The 16,449-nt window shown below is 42.9% G+C and overlaps 1 protein-coding gene across 1 annotated transcript in view; it reads right to left on the bottom strand.

Annotated features, from left to right (window-relative positions):
• The window catches only part of TBC1D8 (TBC1 domain family member 8), a 50,348-nt gene extending 34,690 nt beyond the window's left edge, over positions 1-15,658 (bottom strand). Inside the window, exons 1-2 of the mRNA XM_057374863.1 lie at positions 15,418-15,658; positions 1,455-1,565 (exon numbers count right to left, since the gene is read on the bottom strand). Of these exons, the coding sequence (XP_057230846.1) occupies positions 1,455-1,565; positions 15,418-15,544 (238 nt within the window). The 5' untranslated portion in view covers positions 15,545-15,658. The remainder of the gene's footprint in view (positions 1-1,454; positions 1,566-15,417) is intronic.
• Between the last annotated feature and the right edge of the window lie 791 nt (positions 15,659-16,449).

The raw sequence follows: 16,449 nt of genomic DNA, 5'->3' as shown, positions 1-16,449 counted from the left end.
AGTGTCWGAAGCTGTGCTGAAGGCAAAGTACACAACATCCACTGCTCTCCCCTCATCCATCCAGGCAGTTGTTTCATCACAGAAGGCAACTGGGTTGGTCAAGCATGATTTACCTCTAATGAAACTACGCTGACTGCTGCTGATCACCTTCTTGCCATCCATGTGGATAGAAATGGCCTCCAGAATGAGGCATTCTACCACCTTTCTAGGGATTGGGGTAGGGTTAACTGGACAGTAGTTCTCTGGGTGCTCCTTTTTGCTCTTGCTGAAGACTGCGGTGACATTTGCTTTCTTCCAGTCCTCAGGCACCTCCCCTGATCACCAGAACCTTTCAATGATCTTGAGTGGCCTCGCTATGCTGTCCTCCAACTCTCTCAGCACTCATGGATTATCCCATCAGGTCCCAGGGATCTGTGGCTATCAAGCTTGCCTAGTTTTTTTATCCAACCCAATCCTCCCTGAGCAAGGGAAACTCTTCTGTCCAATATTCCTTTAGCCTGGTGTCCTGGGTCAGAGATTCTAAGGGCCTGGACTGGTCAGTGAGGACCAGTGCAAAGGAGTTCGGTACCTCTGCCTTCTCTGTGTCCTCAGTTAACAGGGTCTGTCCTTCATTTAGTAACAGGCTCACATTATCCTTTGCTTTCCTTGTGTTACTGATGCATTTCAAGAAGCCCTCCTTGTTTTCCTTGAAATCCTGGGAATTGTCTAGTCCAAGTCCTGATCACWTCAGGACTGACCAAAAGCTGAAGTTATTAAGGACATTGTCCAAAYGCCTCTYAAACACTGGCAGGTTTGGTGGGACATCAACCACCTCTCAGAAATAAGCCTGTTCCAGAGTTTGGCCACCCTTTCATTAAAGAGATGATGCTTCCTAATGCTCCCCAGTCATAGCTTTGAAACCATTCCCAAAGAAAAACTGTTGCAAATTTCAATGCAGAAGGGATTAGTGCATAACAGATCAGGAATTTGATATTCCCCCTTCCCCAACAACTTTACCTCCTAAATCTTCCGAATGTTCCAGTTATATGTCCTTATAACAAAGTGTGAGAAGACATTTCACAGTAAGCAAATGAAAGATTAGACTGATGAAAGCCTAGACTAAGTAGCTTCTTGCTGTAAGGGACAACTACTACTGTAGGAAAAGCTATGCATATGAACAGAACCGCAATATTTTGCAACAGAGAAAGTAACCGCAGCAAGCCACCCTCAGCTAAACAAGTCTTTCATAGAAACTTAATGGTCCTAGGTAACACTTTTTCATAATTCCTATCTGTGATTTTAACCAGAGGTTAATTTGGTTGTTAAATAAGCTTTCCACACATACACAACTAGCTGGGGTTACCTTGAGCTTYCAGGACATGCAGACACCATGCTCAGAATCTATTTGGGGTTTTCCATCTGTGACTCACCAATAGCTATGGCCCAGTAAACTTCTGATCCGTTCAATAACTCACCACATGCAATGGCAGAGTAAACCTGTGAGCCTGGAACTTGGAGTAAAATTCGAAATGGAGCAACGCGTGCATTAGAATCTAACACAGCATCCAGGGCACCAACCAAGCGACCTGCAAWGCAGAAAAGGGGAAAAGAGGATTAGTGCCAGTTTTCACCTCTGTAGCCTGCAAGCTGTTTCACATTTAAAGCCGTAAAATTAAAAATACAGAATGTAATTATAACRATTCTTTCCCAGTTATATGCTGTGATTTACAGGTGCTCAGAATGCAAAAGGCAAACTAGATTAGAAGATCAAAAGCATATAGAATTATCTGCATTTCTGGTTTTGCCTCATATATAGGTATATAACCACAGAACTGAAGCGGAAAGACCTGAGGGCATCTTAAGAAGTTACTGTTCCAGCYCCACTCTGAAGTTGGATAAGTGCACCTAATGCTTCAAATGGTGTCTGTCTAACCTGTTCTTCAAAGCCTCCCCAAACCAAGATGCAACAACTTCCCCAGGTAGCCTCTTCCACCATTTTTATTAAGAATCCTTACAAAACAAAAACAAAAACAAAAACAAAAAAAAAACCCACAACAATGGAAAAAAACCAAACAACACCAAAGCCACCCCACCCAAAACAAAAACAACCCTACCCCAAACAACTCAACTGCCACAATCTTAAACTTTCTTGCTGGAAATTAATCTTGCTCTCTGGAACACGCAGAGTAATTGGCCACAGGCATTTTTGATGTTAATGTCTTCTGACATAATGAAAAAGTAACATCATGGTTTCYTCACMTTTAATGATTTCTCTTTTTCTAAASAAACCCCAATCACCTCATATCTTCCTTATGGGTCATATTTTTCAAATAGCTCACTGTTCTTGGACTTACACTGGAATCACTCCAGCTTATCTTTAAGCATGGCACTCAGCTGGGCCTAATGCTCACTGCTGCTAAAGTCTCAGCCACTAGCAGAATGGAAGACCACCTCCTGTATCTTGCATACATGCCACTGTATCCAAGAAAACTTGTTGCAGTATCCCACTGTAAATCAGCACGTAACTTCAATAYAGGCAAATTCATTTTCAAGAACTGGAACAATTGCTGACCCCAAAAAAGACTTTCCAGTCTGGAGGACACCTGAGTTGCTGGCATTTCTTGCTACCCATTCCCCTGAGCAGGCAAAACCAGGATTTCCATGAAAAAGTTATCCAAATGCCATGATTTGCAAGCTGGCACATTAAACTAACTCACTTATGGTGCTTACAAATAGCARTTCAGGGAAGTTATATTCTATTTTCCTGTGCATTCTGCAGAGAAACATTCTCCTAAGGAGAGGGATGGCAGAGAGTGAGGAATGGCTTTACCATGTTTGTTTATGTCACTAGAGTGTCTAGAAAATTTTCTGCAGTACTTTATTTTCCCTTTGCACATGTAACKTTTTCAACCTGCTGTATTTTTGTTCCTTCACCATTAACCCAACACAAAAGGGAATAACCTCTGTCTCCAAAAGGTCTGCCAGCCCTTGGCACCACGTGCTGTTTTAAATACGGCATGCTCCAGACCATCACCTAAGTGATTAATGAAAATAATGGAGAGCTTCAAAGTCCTCATTCTAATTGCCTTCGGACTTGGAAAACAAACAGCTAATTAATTTGAGTATAATACAACCAAACAAAATTGCAACCACTTTCTGGTCTACAAGYTGTAAGAAGTTCACATAGAACAGCATCAATAACCTTCTAAGAGCAAAGAAAATTACAGTAAGTACTTCCTCCTTGCATCCACACACACCATCAATGATGCTTTCAAAATCAAACAGAAGCTGGACACAATAGGTCTTAAACTATACAGTTTTAATATTCTTCCACARCAGTTTGCTTCTCACTTAAGTAAGTGACCAGATTTAACACCCATCTATTTAAAATGGAAATCTGAATTTGCAGACTGACAATATGTATAATACCTGAAATTGCTAAGTGGTCTCCTGTAACTASAAGAAAAAAGCATAAAACCTCGTCCTAGTATGAAAGGTAGCAAATTACATATGCTCACAGAAAACAAAGCAACAACTTCACTGTGCAGTCTTCGAAACAGCTGGATTAAAGCCAGTGAGAGAGCATAAAAAAATGCAGAGAACAAAAATAGGGTTTAACTTTCAAATTTCAAAAGACTTGTGACACTACAGGAAAGAAAAAGAAGAAATTTATGTCCTGTACATGTTTTTCCTGTACATGTTTTTCCCTGATGACAGACCTAGGAAAAACATTTATTTTTTCATTTCAATAAAGTCATGGAAAAAAGTCAACTAAAGCAAGGGCTACCAAAATCCCTACAGAATGCTTAATGACCAACTGATTTGTAAAATACCTTTTCTTTTTTTCAATAAATCATGAAAAAACACATGAAAACACAGAAGTAGCTGCAAAGTTTTGCYTTCCTTCTTAGCCTGTGCAAAATTAATTCCTTTTTCTCTTCCTGAATATCAGACCAGAAAACCCAATTCCTCTTCTCACTGTTTACTTCTGCTTACAATTTCCATTTTGCGTACAAACTATTAAAAAGAAACCCATTCCTCCTCCAACAGTACAAAGAAATTATAACCTCCCTTGTCTAAACTATCCACAGCAAAAATATTAACTAAGGATGGCAAGAAGGAGACAGAACTAAGATGCAAAGAGAAGAAAGAAAGAGTGTGGCCTTCAGGATTCCTGCCAGAATAAAGCYCAGGTGGCCTGACTCCCTTAGGGGGGTTTGCAATGTCACAGAAATCCCCCACACAAACCACTCTAAGCCATTGCTGTGGCTGACAGGGAGTCCTGTCCTGTCCCACCTCTGCCAGGAGGGGCTGTGGTGGGGTTGATGCAGAGGGGACATAAGGGCAGCAGAGGAAAAGGAGAGCAAGTACTGCTAAAGCTGAGCAAGCATCAACAGCGGGCCCCATCCCCATGTTGAATCTCCTTTATTTTGCAGATGAGAGACTGAGAAAGGTRRAGAAYGGGGAAAAGAGATTACTAAGAGTGYGTATGCAGAAGCATGAAAAGGAKTCAACACTAATACATACACCYTGGCCTAATATGGTAATTTGGTTGAAACTGTAGTAGCAAGAAAATTACAAAAACTAGAGGCAAAATTATTCCAGTGCAAGTTGCCTCATAATTCATTTGGGTTAACTTTTGCATCAAAACACTGAAAAATCAAACAAGTACACTGATTTTGAAACATGCTTTGAAAAATACCCAGATGAGTGAAGACCTTTCTCATAATATGTCCAAACAGTTTGCTCCATGGAAGGATCTCTTATAAAACAAAATCTATTTAAAAAACAAAAGGGTATCTGGCTTGCAAGTATATATAAATTACATTAAGAGCCTCTGCCTCACATGTTGATGCATCAGCTTGCCTTCAGTCTGGGTAATGCAGACCTCTTCCACATCACAGGCAACACTGAAACCATTTATACTACTGGACAGCAAAACATGAAAAGGAAACAGAAACAGAAGAGGAAAAGAAAGAACTGCTAGTCTGGGTTTCTTCTCAAAATCCCTTTTTAAAATTTTTACTCTATATGGGAGAAGATTTTTTGGAGGAACTWAGAATTCAGAGTACCTCTTCCCCTTTAACAAGCCACTTCAACTTGTCTGTCTTTTGACCTCCCAAGACACAGAAGTATTTCAGGAAAAGCAATTAACTGTACAGTAACTGTACTACCAAAAGCTGCAGAAGTGGGTTTACAAAGCCTGTCACAAAAGACCACTGACAGAACATTGCAGGTTCCTCAAAAGGTGCAAGTTTCTTCATGCAGAAAGAATACTTTTAGGCTAAAATTCACATGCAAATGTCCCGTGTAATATGCATATTTTTAAAAAATAGGGAGAACACAGGAGAAGTGGAAAGATACTTTTCCACTGAAACTATACGCTTCTCCTCAGTAAATCTAATCACTTTAGCTGAAAGCTGGATTTCAGATAGAGGCAACATCTATACATATTTTTCAGAAGTAAATTTATAAAACKTATCTGGAAAGCTTACCCATGCTTTACTTGGTAGTTTTTATCYCACTGAAACATCTACTTTCATGTGTATTTCACTTGAATAAAGAACACTGGATACCCCCAAGTAAATGTACTTCCAATTGCACATTCATTTGTGGACACATATATGGATACAATAAAATAAATTGAAGCATAAAAACTAGCAAGGAACCATTTCTTCAAAGATGAAGAGTAGTGCWCTTTTGAAAGTTCATTTGAGAATCTGATCCTTGTAGAAATATCCTTGATTATTTTTTTGTGTGTACGTGTGTGAAGAAATGCTCAACAAATTCATGGTGCATGATGTCCTCTTTGTGTTTTATTTGGTTACAGGTTGACCTCTGTAAAGGGAAAACAGTAYCTACCTGATGTAGAATTTGAAATGGTTATATCCCCATAGAAAGATAAAAGATCCCATTACAACTTATATTGTGTCATTTTCATAACTAATCTAGGAAAAGGAACATGTTTACAGCAAGTTAACCTAAAACCAACTTCAACTAAATGTTCCATATCTTTCAAACTAAAGAATGCAGGTTCCTTTCCCAAATCACTGTTAATCATCCACATGGGATTTCAAAAATCATTTTAAACATCCGAGACACAGAGCAAAGGTTGAGTAAATCTGAGTTCAAAGTAGAAACTCAAACTGAAAAACTGTTATTTCCATCTTTACAACAATTTTCAAATGGAAGTCCAAGATACTTCCTACATACAGCAAGACAATTTCTACCTACCTCCATCATATTTTAAAAGCCTTAGAGGAAAATTTTTGAGAACTAGTCAAATGCCTTCCCATAAATGGGATGGTCACTTCAGCAGCTAAACCATTCTGCAAGGCAGAGGGACTTGGACTGATCACTTAGAAGTCTGGGACCAATAACTTAATAAAACCCTCTCAAAAATTAAAAAGGCAAAAGGCCAAAGCTGCCACTGCTTTTTTAMGGGGGGATGGGTGTTGTGGTAGATGAAACCACCCCAGAAAATGCTGAAGGGCTGGACAGCCCTGGATGGGGAGTGAAGAAGGAAAGAAGAAAAAGGAGAATTAAATCTAAGTGACAAGGAAGCCTGCAGTATCACAACACTCAGCAAAGTTATCCTTTCAGTTCTACTTGGTTTTTAAGACATTTGGTCACCACAGCAAGGATCTTTTGTTTAACATAAACTCACATCCATTATAAAGTGRGGAATGAAAACCAATGTAGTTCAAAGAAGCAATTACACGCAATTAGTTGGTAAGAAATTCTGATGGCACTTTTAAAATCTGGGGAACAGCAGGTGACATGCACTCACAGAGGCACCGCTTCCCACACAGCCCTGAACCTCCCATATCAAGCATTTAAACCCTCTGTGCCAAAATTAAAGGGCTGACAAAGAAGACAGAGTCCAGCCTGTGACTCCAGCATCCTAGGGAACAGCTTTTGTCACTGTGCAAACAAACTGACTGCTGTGGTAGTTTGAAGCAGAGAGAAAATTGTCCTTCCACTTCTCCTAAGTCTACTTGGAAAAAAAAAATACTTGAAAATTCCACTGTACCTGAGACCAGCTCAGCTGGACAGATGTGCAACAATGCCTGACTTAAGAGCATCTGCCAAATCCAGCCCTTCTAAGAAAACAGGCAGAGGACCACCAYCATACAAGGACCCAAACCAGGTTGCCAAGATGCTCAGAGAATCCAAAGCTGAGGCTTCTCTCGGCTGCAAGCACCTGGCACTTCCAGAGGCAAGAAAGTGATGGCACCACATGTTCTCTAGGGACAGCAGTGACTGCTCAGGCGCTGCTCTGCAGGGATGTTGAAAAGAGCAGTTGATGGCTACACTCACTCATACCAGGCCAAAGCCATGTTTAAAGCACTGATGCCCTCTTTTTTTTTCAATCACACTAGATCATTTTATAAGACAAAACCACCAAATCCTAATTTGAGATTACAGACACAGACCAGCATTGCTCCAGTACAAAACCATGAAGTGAAAAGCATGCCTTTGAATTCATCCTTGGGAGMTCACTGCTGCATGTTACATCAGCTCCACCAGAGAAAACTGAGGGCAGAAAGAAAAATAAGCCCAGCTGTTAAAAAAAAAAGCTATACATTATCCAAAAGGAGAAAACTCTTCCCAGGAAGTGGAAGGACTAACAATACAGGTTGCTTCCCAGTGGCTGCAGTTTTGCAAGGCGAGTTAATAGCAGCAGGAGTTACTCTAAGCTGTTAAGGCATGTGAATTGGGAGAAAAGAACAAATCAGACAATTCAGACGATCATAAAAATTAAGGTTTTTTTTTTTTTTTTTTTTTTTAAGGACAGTGAAACTGAACTAACAGCTTCAATAAAGCGGAATTCATCTTGGCTCTGAGGCAGAGAAGCACTTCATACCCTGAATCCTAATTACACTTCTTCACATAGCTTTCTCCATCCCACAATGATTTGCAAACAATTAGAGTCTCACAATAGCCATGGTGGGCAGCAATTAGCCGTGCTAGAGGAGGCAAGTAAACTGGCTGAAAGAACAGCCCACCACCAGGCAGAACACAGGGAGCGACACGTGGATGTGCCTGTTCCCTACCCCCCGCTGTCCCTATGCTCCAGAGCTGGAACAGAAAGCTGCTTTTCACACCAACCGGGATAAACTCAGCCTGACAAAAAGGAACTCCTGGGACAGCACCAAAAAGCAGGGATTGCTTGCCTGGCTCTTCAAGGCATCTCAGAAGCTCTCCCTAGGACCAATGTCCTTGCTGAGAGAAGGATGGGGAGAGGGGGAGGGTTATGAAGCTGATTTCTACCGTGTCTCAACCTCCCCAGGAGCTCTAACTTGTGGCCACAGYCCCATGGGTGGCCCAAGGCAAGACCCAGAAGACCACTGCTGTCTCCATCCTCACCTCCTACAGCCCAGCTAGAGAAAGCCAGGCCCTCAGCTTTACAGGGTAAGGTGGAGGCTTTTGAACGGCACCAAGGTAGGATACAGCCCAGGGCATGAAGCTACTGCCGGCCAGCGGCGAACCCCAGCATAAATGTTTGAGGACATCTCTAGATCTTTCATATCATCTTGATATGATTTCTCTGAAAGTTCAAAACTCAGATGTTTAGCAGGTTGTTACTTTCACTCAGGCCTCTCTAAAATGCATGGTTTGATGGATAAGAACACCATCATTTATGCAAGACCACTAATGACAATGGCTTAATGCTTTATACCAATCACACTGTCTTTATTGAATTTTGCAAAATTCAATAAACAGGTTTTGATACAATACAGAACCCATTAGAAAGTATTTCTTATTACACTTCTACCACCAAAGAAGAGAGTTGCAAAACTTATTTGGGTAAGTATGTCAGAAAAAGGATGAAGGAGGACTCCTCCAACGGCTGTAGGAAGGCTCTGTTTCCTTTGAAATGATAAGGACTCACCACACTCACAGATAAGCACAGAAAACATCAGATTTCCCTAAAGACCTAATGCTCCAAGTATTTAGTCACCCAAGGAAATACTCAATGTCCAAGCCCTTACATTACTTCCAATGCAGGCCTTGCCAGATCAAACACAGCCAGTTGGGTAAATCGGTTTCTGTCGAGTTGGGACTTTTTCAATCTGGCATGYAGAAACAAATAGTAACAAATTACTTAACCATTATGCCTAGGTGCCAGCGCTCCAGGGAAGGTGGACATGAGAAATGCGGGGAGTTGAGGCATTTCACTGTGGAGGCTGGTGTCCCATGGTCCCCACGACKCCTCTATCCCTGGATGTGATGCCAAGTGCTTGCATCAGACAACCACATGCAGARGGAAAGACCACACTGGGGGAAGAAGTGAGATGAATTACGCACTGTCTCTCCTGGAATGGTGGAAATGGCATCACCACCCTGGAGCACCGATTATTTCTCCCCAGCACCACCTCCCCCCAGGCTGTTTCCCCAGGTGGGCATGATGCCATGGCAAAGCACTCACAGCTGTTTATCTCAGTTCTCTGCCATCAGTCCAGGTCAAGCCAAGYCTATTTTTATAGCCCTGAAGGCCACTGAGCCAAATGCTTTGATTCTCATGTTACAAGTAAAAATACCTGAAAATGTTTTCCACCTGAAAATGGACAAGAAGATGGGCTATACAAGCTGCCCCTGCAGCCCSATATATTATTCAGACATGTGGTACTACTTGGGGCAATATGAAAAAAGTCTCTTTCTTTTTTAGTGGGTGCTGTAAATAATACTGAATAGACCAAAGTAGTGCTATATTAAGTCTGCCACCACAGATATGCTCAATTATTTTATAGGGAAGACATTTTTTCCTATGAGGGTGGTGAGACACTGAAAAAGGCTGCCCAGAGAAGCTGTGGATGCCCTATGCTGAAAGTGTKGAAGGCCAGGCTGGATGGGGSTCTGAGCAACCTGGTCTGGCAGRAGCGGTCCCTGCCCACAGCACAGAGGTTGGAACTAAATGGTCTTTAAGGTCCTTCCAGTCCAAATCATGCTAGATTTTCCTGCCTTTTTCTGTGCCATCTGGCCTCCACAGCATGAAAATAAAAAGCCATTGTAGCTGTTTACTGGATTACTCTTGCACAAGCTGGTGGTCAGCCCCTCCACCGGCACAACCCAGCCCCTCCTTTGCATGCCATGGGTACTTCCTCACCTTTAATATTAGCACTTAACACAATACTAATATTTCAACACCAGTACCTGCATTTCACCTTAGCCATCTCAGCACCACASTGGGACGTAGAAGCAGGAAACTCACCCCAGAAAGGAAAGCAGAAAGGGCCAGAGCTGCACACAMAGCTCATGGGGCTCAGAGGTCAGGAACTGGAGTGCCCGACTTTGTAGGTAGTAGCCTGGCACCCTGCTCCTATCCTTCCTTCCAGCTCATGCCCCTGGCCAAACACCATAACAGAGAAGCCATCCTCTTGGGAAAGAGCTTCTCACTATGCATTCTCCTTAAAAAAAAAGGTAACAGTAAAATAAAGAGATAAAAAAGGGGAAAAAAACCTGCTGATCTGAATTCCAGTTGTGGGCAAGGCCAGATAATGTTTTGACAAGAGTCCAAGCTTTCAATAAAGTATGCATATTTCTCTTTCTCTCCTGTGCAAAGYTTCAGAGAGCTGTTCCTTAAGGAAACAAAACCATGAATGCAGGCAGCAAGCATTAACAATATCCTTTATTGACATCAATATTGTGGCATCTTCCTCTCCTCAAACTGCTTCATTTAAAATGGAAGGGTTTGGTTTGGTTTGTTTTTTTTCATTAGCACTTAGATTAAGCCTAACTTATTTTGGTATCCTGAACATATCTTAAGACAAAAAGGCATGTTTTGAAGACTGTATTGGGACACATATTTTAATAAGATTGTATTTAATATGCTACTCATTTTGCCTTCTGCCCCTCCAAAAATAAAAAAAAAAAAAGACTAAGGGCATTCTCATTTGCATTCCCTAGTAAAAACCCAAGTCTTCATGCTGGAAGTCTTCACTTTGTTCATGTTTAACCCATATTTTTAATTTGTTACGATATTTTGCCTTACTATTCTTCCAACCCCAATTTTCAGCTCAGGGCACTTTCCAAGCTGGATACAGTCTTGAGTTGTTTGCAGCTTGAAGAGGATGCAAGCTCTTCTGCTACGATGTAATGAACAGGGGCAATCTAGATGAATTCTCCATCTGAGTTGCAGGAATCCTCAACCACTGTGGTGCTCTTGCTGCCTTTCCCAGAAATAGACTSCATTATGAAATTATTTACTTCAGACCTTGGGAGATATGCAGGGCCACTAAAAGCTGAGCTATTGACAATGATTACAGGACTGCTTGGACCGGAGAGTATGAAAGAGCAGCTAAAGATCTTTTGATTTTGAATTTCCAGGAAAAAATCCCAGACCTTATCAATAACTATTTCTCTGTATGCATTAAAAAAACACTAACATCCAGGCAAAGGGAAAATAGGGAAGAAAGGTCTTATAACACAACTCAGCAATTCTACATTCAGAACCAAGAGGTACTCCRTAGATGAGTTCAAAAGCTATTGCCCTGCCAGAATTTTAGTTAAAAGAAAAAATTAAATYCTAAGATGGAACTTGGAAATGTATTTATCATGCCTACCACATTTTTTTAATTAAAGTAATAATAATGTTTAATTCATATAAAGAAGATGGTTTTTTTCTGCCAGTGTATCATCTTATATTTAAAGTTGTGAACCATAAAGCTTTGTAAGAGCTGAAAAAGAAATCAATTTCCTTTCAAAATGTTCATCCTCTGCAAGCTGAAAACAACGCAAGACTATATCCAGCTTGGAAATTGCCCTGAGCAGAAAATTGAGGCTGGAAGAATAGTAAGGCAAAATATCATAACTAAATTAAAAACATGGGTTAAACATGAACAAAACACAATCTTTTATTGATCTACTTCAAGCAAGAAGTTAAAGAAGCACTGTATCTTAACCAAACAAAAAGCTGCTTGAAACAAAGAGTTCATTTTAAAGTCTTATTTAACCTTTTTTATAAAAGGAAAGATTCACAAGTGTTGCTAAGTGGGTTTTTATATGCTAAGAGTGTGTAATGTGAAGTACTGTGTAAACAAAAACTGCAACACTAACTGCTTGGGAAGAGTGAAAGATTATTCTCAGTCCAGCACTTGTGATGAAATACTTCCCAACAGATCCCAGAAAAAGCAGTTTTGCCACAAAATGCAGAAAACTAATCAAAACAGAAAGTGCATGAAGGTTTCAACATCCCTTAATAAAAATTAAAGTAGTGATGCACTTAAAGACTAAACCATCCACATGGCACTTGGCAATATTTCTTACTACTGTTATCTTAAACTTATCTTCATATGTAACCTCAGAACCAAAGATATTGGCAAGTAAGAATTTCACCTGTTCACCATGGCTACATCCCAAGCCTTTTCTGCAGGGATCACTAAAGGGATCCTCAGTTACGCAAAGAAAACCCCAGAATCAACAGAAATYTATAAGTGAAACTATTCTTTTAAATATATAACTTAAAATTACTTACTAGTTAAAAAATTACAATTCAGATTTTTAAAAGTATTTCTAAACATTTTCAGTTCCCTTATTAAGTCTCTGATCCAGCAGAGCTATCAAGTAGTAATGTGGCAAGTTAAATATTTACTTGAAAAAGCACATCCCTAAGGAACACAGAAACCAGAATGAGACTGGTCAAGTAATGAAGACTTAAATACAACCTCCATCATTGTTTGTACTCTGCATACAAAGCCCAGTGTGCATTTGGTAACTGCCCCAGGACACAAATTAAATAACAGTAGGAAATACAGTCTCTCACTTACAAACATCTGCTCAGAGTCTGACAGAAACACAGTACACAAAGAAACACAGATATGGGGAATAAAAARCACTTTTGTGCAAGGATTCATCTTTAGTCCATTCTTCAGGAATTGAATCCACACAAAATACACCCTCCAGCTGTGTTAACTTACCCTTACCTAATAGTTAAAATGCCCTGGTAAGGACAAAGAAGTGTCCTAAAAGAAAGAAAGATGGGCAAATATGAGAATTGGGCCATAAAACAGATGTCCTCACACAGGTTCAGTGCAAATATGTTGTGGCAACACACACAAGGGCAACTCAGGCATTGCACCCTTCTATCCTGCTGAAAGCAAATTATATCACGGGTGGTCTGGTGCTCCATATACACTCATATAAAATCTAATATTGCGGGGGTTTCATTCTGCTGATCTCACACGGGTCTAACAAGGCCTGAGGATATACAGCCTCCTCCTCCCCAGAGGAGCTATGGCATTCTCTTTTACCTTAGCACCTGCTTTCATGTACACGATCTTGACATCTTTGAAACTTCTTCCTTTCCATAAAATGTGCTGCAATTGGCCAGGGATCAAGGTATTAAAGGGAAAATAGATATAGATATTCTCACTTAAGCTTTGCTTCCCCAATAAAACAACCAAAAACATCTAACTTTTGGCTTTATCACTTAGTAAACCATACTCTGAAATATGGCAGAGCTTTACTGCCCTTCTGCCAGTTTGGAAAAGACAGCTACTAATTAAGTGTCTCTACAGTTATGTAAAGCAAGAATCAGGGGGTAAGTTTTGYACTTAAAGCAAACACCAGCAAAGCCTTTCTGTTTCTCAGTACACATCTCCATTTCATTCAATGAAAGTAAATACTGTGGAAAAAAACTATATTATCCATCTAACTCAGCCACGCTTAAAGTTCCAAAACTCTTGTATTTTGGTTTTAGGACTCAGATTCTTAAGCCCTTTAAAATATAAACGTTTCCAAATGGTTTATATGACTGTTAGAATCTACAGCTCCCTTGGAAAATGTGTGTGACAGGAGTGGCTTTCCTTTGCCAGCCTAAAAATATTTGAACAAGCCTATACGCCRTATATTCAGCAAAATTATTCACCTGAAACTTAACCAGAGAGAAAAGCAGTGTGTTTGGTATAAGCTTGCAAATTTTAGTAGWGAAAAGCTCAGGCACGAGGCACTAACATTTGTGAAACTGAACCTCATGGTTGTCCTGGACCTAAATCAAGCAGCTGTAAACGGCTATTTTTAACTCTGAAAATTAATCTACGTCGTCTTTACTGTCACAAAAGACTGGCCTGACTTCCACACAGGCGAGCAGAACAAAATAGGAGGTTAAGCATTTAACTGCTGGCAAAACATCCATTTCATTAGTGATACACTGGTAGCATGCAATCTACCAAGCCATACTCCAGTTTTGTGCACTTTCTGCACATGTAGGCTAAACCCTCGGGTTGTTTTTTTTTTTAAAGCAACAATGCAGAAAGCAATATTATCAAATGTCAAGGTTCAGGAACAAAAGGTTTTAATAAAATAAATACTAAACGTGGTAATGCAGCTTCCTAAACTCCATAGAAAATACTGATTTTGAAAATACCTCATCATCCTTTCAAACATACCAGCTACCATTAAAAATTCTCATTTTGCAATATTCAAAASAGCCTCATCTGCTTTTAAGTAAGAACTACATTGTTAAACTATATTAATTCTCCAAAGCATTGTTTGTTTGAATTCGGCTGCTTTGAACCAAAAGTTTGGCCCAAATTTCCTACGCTACAACGTCAGCACAACCTAACACATCATTCTCGCTGGAGTTATTCAAGGATCCACACTGTTGCGAGGGCAGAGCGTGATCCTTCTCCGTAAATATCCTTCACTACACTTATCTAGAGTCCCATATGGATATAACGTGCCGGCTCTACAGCCACCGTAACCCGTAGTATAATTAATGCAACAAATAARACAAAATGCACTTTTCCACAACACTGAATTAACAACCCCCTCCCCGTAATGTCACATGTATCGTCCAAAAGCCGGGAGTCCYATACGTAAATAGCTCTCGTTACAGAAAGGGGAGGCGAGCCGCACGTTGCGGCCGGTCCAGGGGGAGAAACACGGGTGACACGTCCCACTGTGTGCCCTCGGCAGCCCCTGACATCCTTCTACCTGTCACCGCCGGCCCCAGGAAGCTCCGCCGAGTCCCGCGGGTTGCAGCCCCCGGCGGCTCTCCCCAGCCGCATCCCCTGGCCGCGGGCACCGGCTCCGCACCTCCTGACGGGCTCCGCGCCCGCCCTTAGTCACTCTGAGAAATCCATCGGGAGGGGAGCGCGGGGAAGTAACAACAAAAGTGGCTTCGGCGGTGTTCAAGGCTACAGAAACGCGAAGCTGCTCCCCGGACAACTCGGGGGGAGCCGGGGTGACCCCCACCGCCCGGCCGGCGGCTGCTCCCGCACAGCCCGCGGCGGGGGACCCGCGGCGCCCCGCGCTATCGCCGAGCCGGGCCACCCGTGCACGGGCCGAACAAAGAGGCCGCTCCCGCTTCCCGCAGCTCGACCCGCCGGTGAGTGCCCCGGCGCGGCCAAGTTCCCGTGGGGCAGATGCAGGGGGGATCCGCCACCCGGCCCGGCCCGGCCCGGAGCCCCGCCGAACCCCCGCGCCGCCAGGTACCCGTGAAGCGGCCGCCACCGTCGCCGTGGCCCCGACGCCGCTGCAAGATGAAGTAGCCACTGCTCTTCTGCGTGACCCACAGCTTGAGGGCGTTCTTCAGCAGCACCTCCTCGGGTTTCAGCCACATCTTCCCCCGGCTCGGAGTCCCGTTCTCTCCCCGCTCCGAGCCCGCCCTGCCCCGCACGGCACCGCACCCGGCCGCCCGGATCACATCGCCCCCCGCGGGCTGCGCGGCGCCGGCTCCGGCTCCGGCTCCCTCGGCGCGGGCCTGGCCGCCGGGGAGGGGCCGAGGGAGGAGCCCGGGCACGGGCCGCCCTCCCCGCGGAGCCGGGGGCTTTGTGCCGTGCCGGCCGTGCCTCTCCGGGCCGTCGGTYACTGCACGGAGGGGTCGGCGGGGTCTCCGCCCGGAGGGAAGGGGAGCAGGGGGGAGGTCCAGGTTCTCTCTCTCGGGGGTTCCGTGGCGCTCCGAGCCCCACACAGAGCACAACGGGGCTCCCTCAGTACCCCGATGTCCTGGAGAATGTCCGGCCGCCGGGATCGTAGCCGGGCGGCTCTCGCTTTGGATTTTACAGCGGCTGGGTCAGGTCCCCGCACCCCCGGTATGTGCCTCGTAGGCCCGGCCGCAGGAGCCATCAGGAGTTCGGGAAGGAAAGGGTGTCCTGGCCTTGCAGAGAGGCTGGGGGGGCTCTGCTTTCCTATTTTCTTGTAGATCTACTCCGAAAGCGTGAGCCCGCAGCTACTWTGATGTTTAAAAGGCCAGTGTTTGAAATCTCGTGTCTCAACAGAAAAGTCAGAAACTTAATTTTACAGTTCGGGTTTTTTTCTCATTTTAAGAAATAATCCATCATTGCTTGCGGTTGAGCTGTTGGCAGGACCATTTGTGAACCTGCTCTAATGGTTACTTCTACAGCACGTTATGTTGGTAATCCTCTGACATGTATTTTACATTTTTATTAACACAGATTGTCATTAATGAGGGTGGTGAGACACTAGAACAGGTTGCCCAGAGAAGCTGTGGTTGCTTCATCCCTG

The sequence above is a fragment of the Malurus melanocephalus genome, unplaced genomic scaffold (genome assembly GCF_030028575.1).
Source record: "Malurus melanocephalus ecotype Western Australia unplaced genomic scaffold, MMel_1.1 scaffold_234, whole genome shotgun sequence".
Taxonomy (NCBI): domain Eukaryota; kingdom Metazoa; phylum Chordata; class Aves; order Passeriformes; family Maluridae; genus Malurus; species Malurus melanocephalus.
Note: the sequence above shows the minus strand (reverse complement) of the source record. Positions and strands in the feature narration are given on the sequence as shown.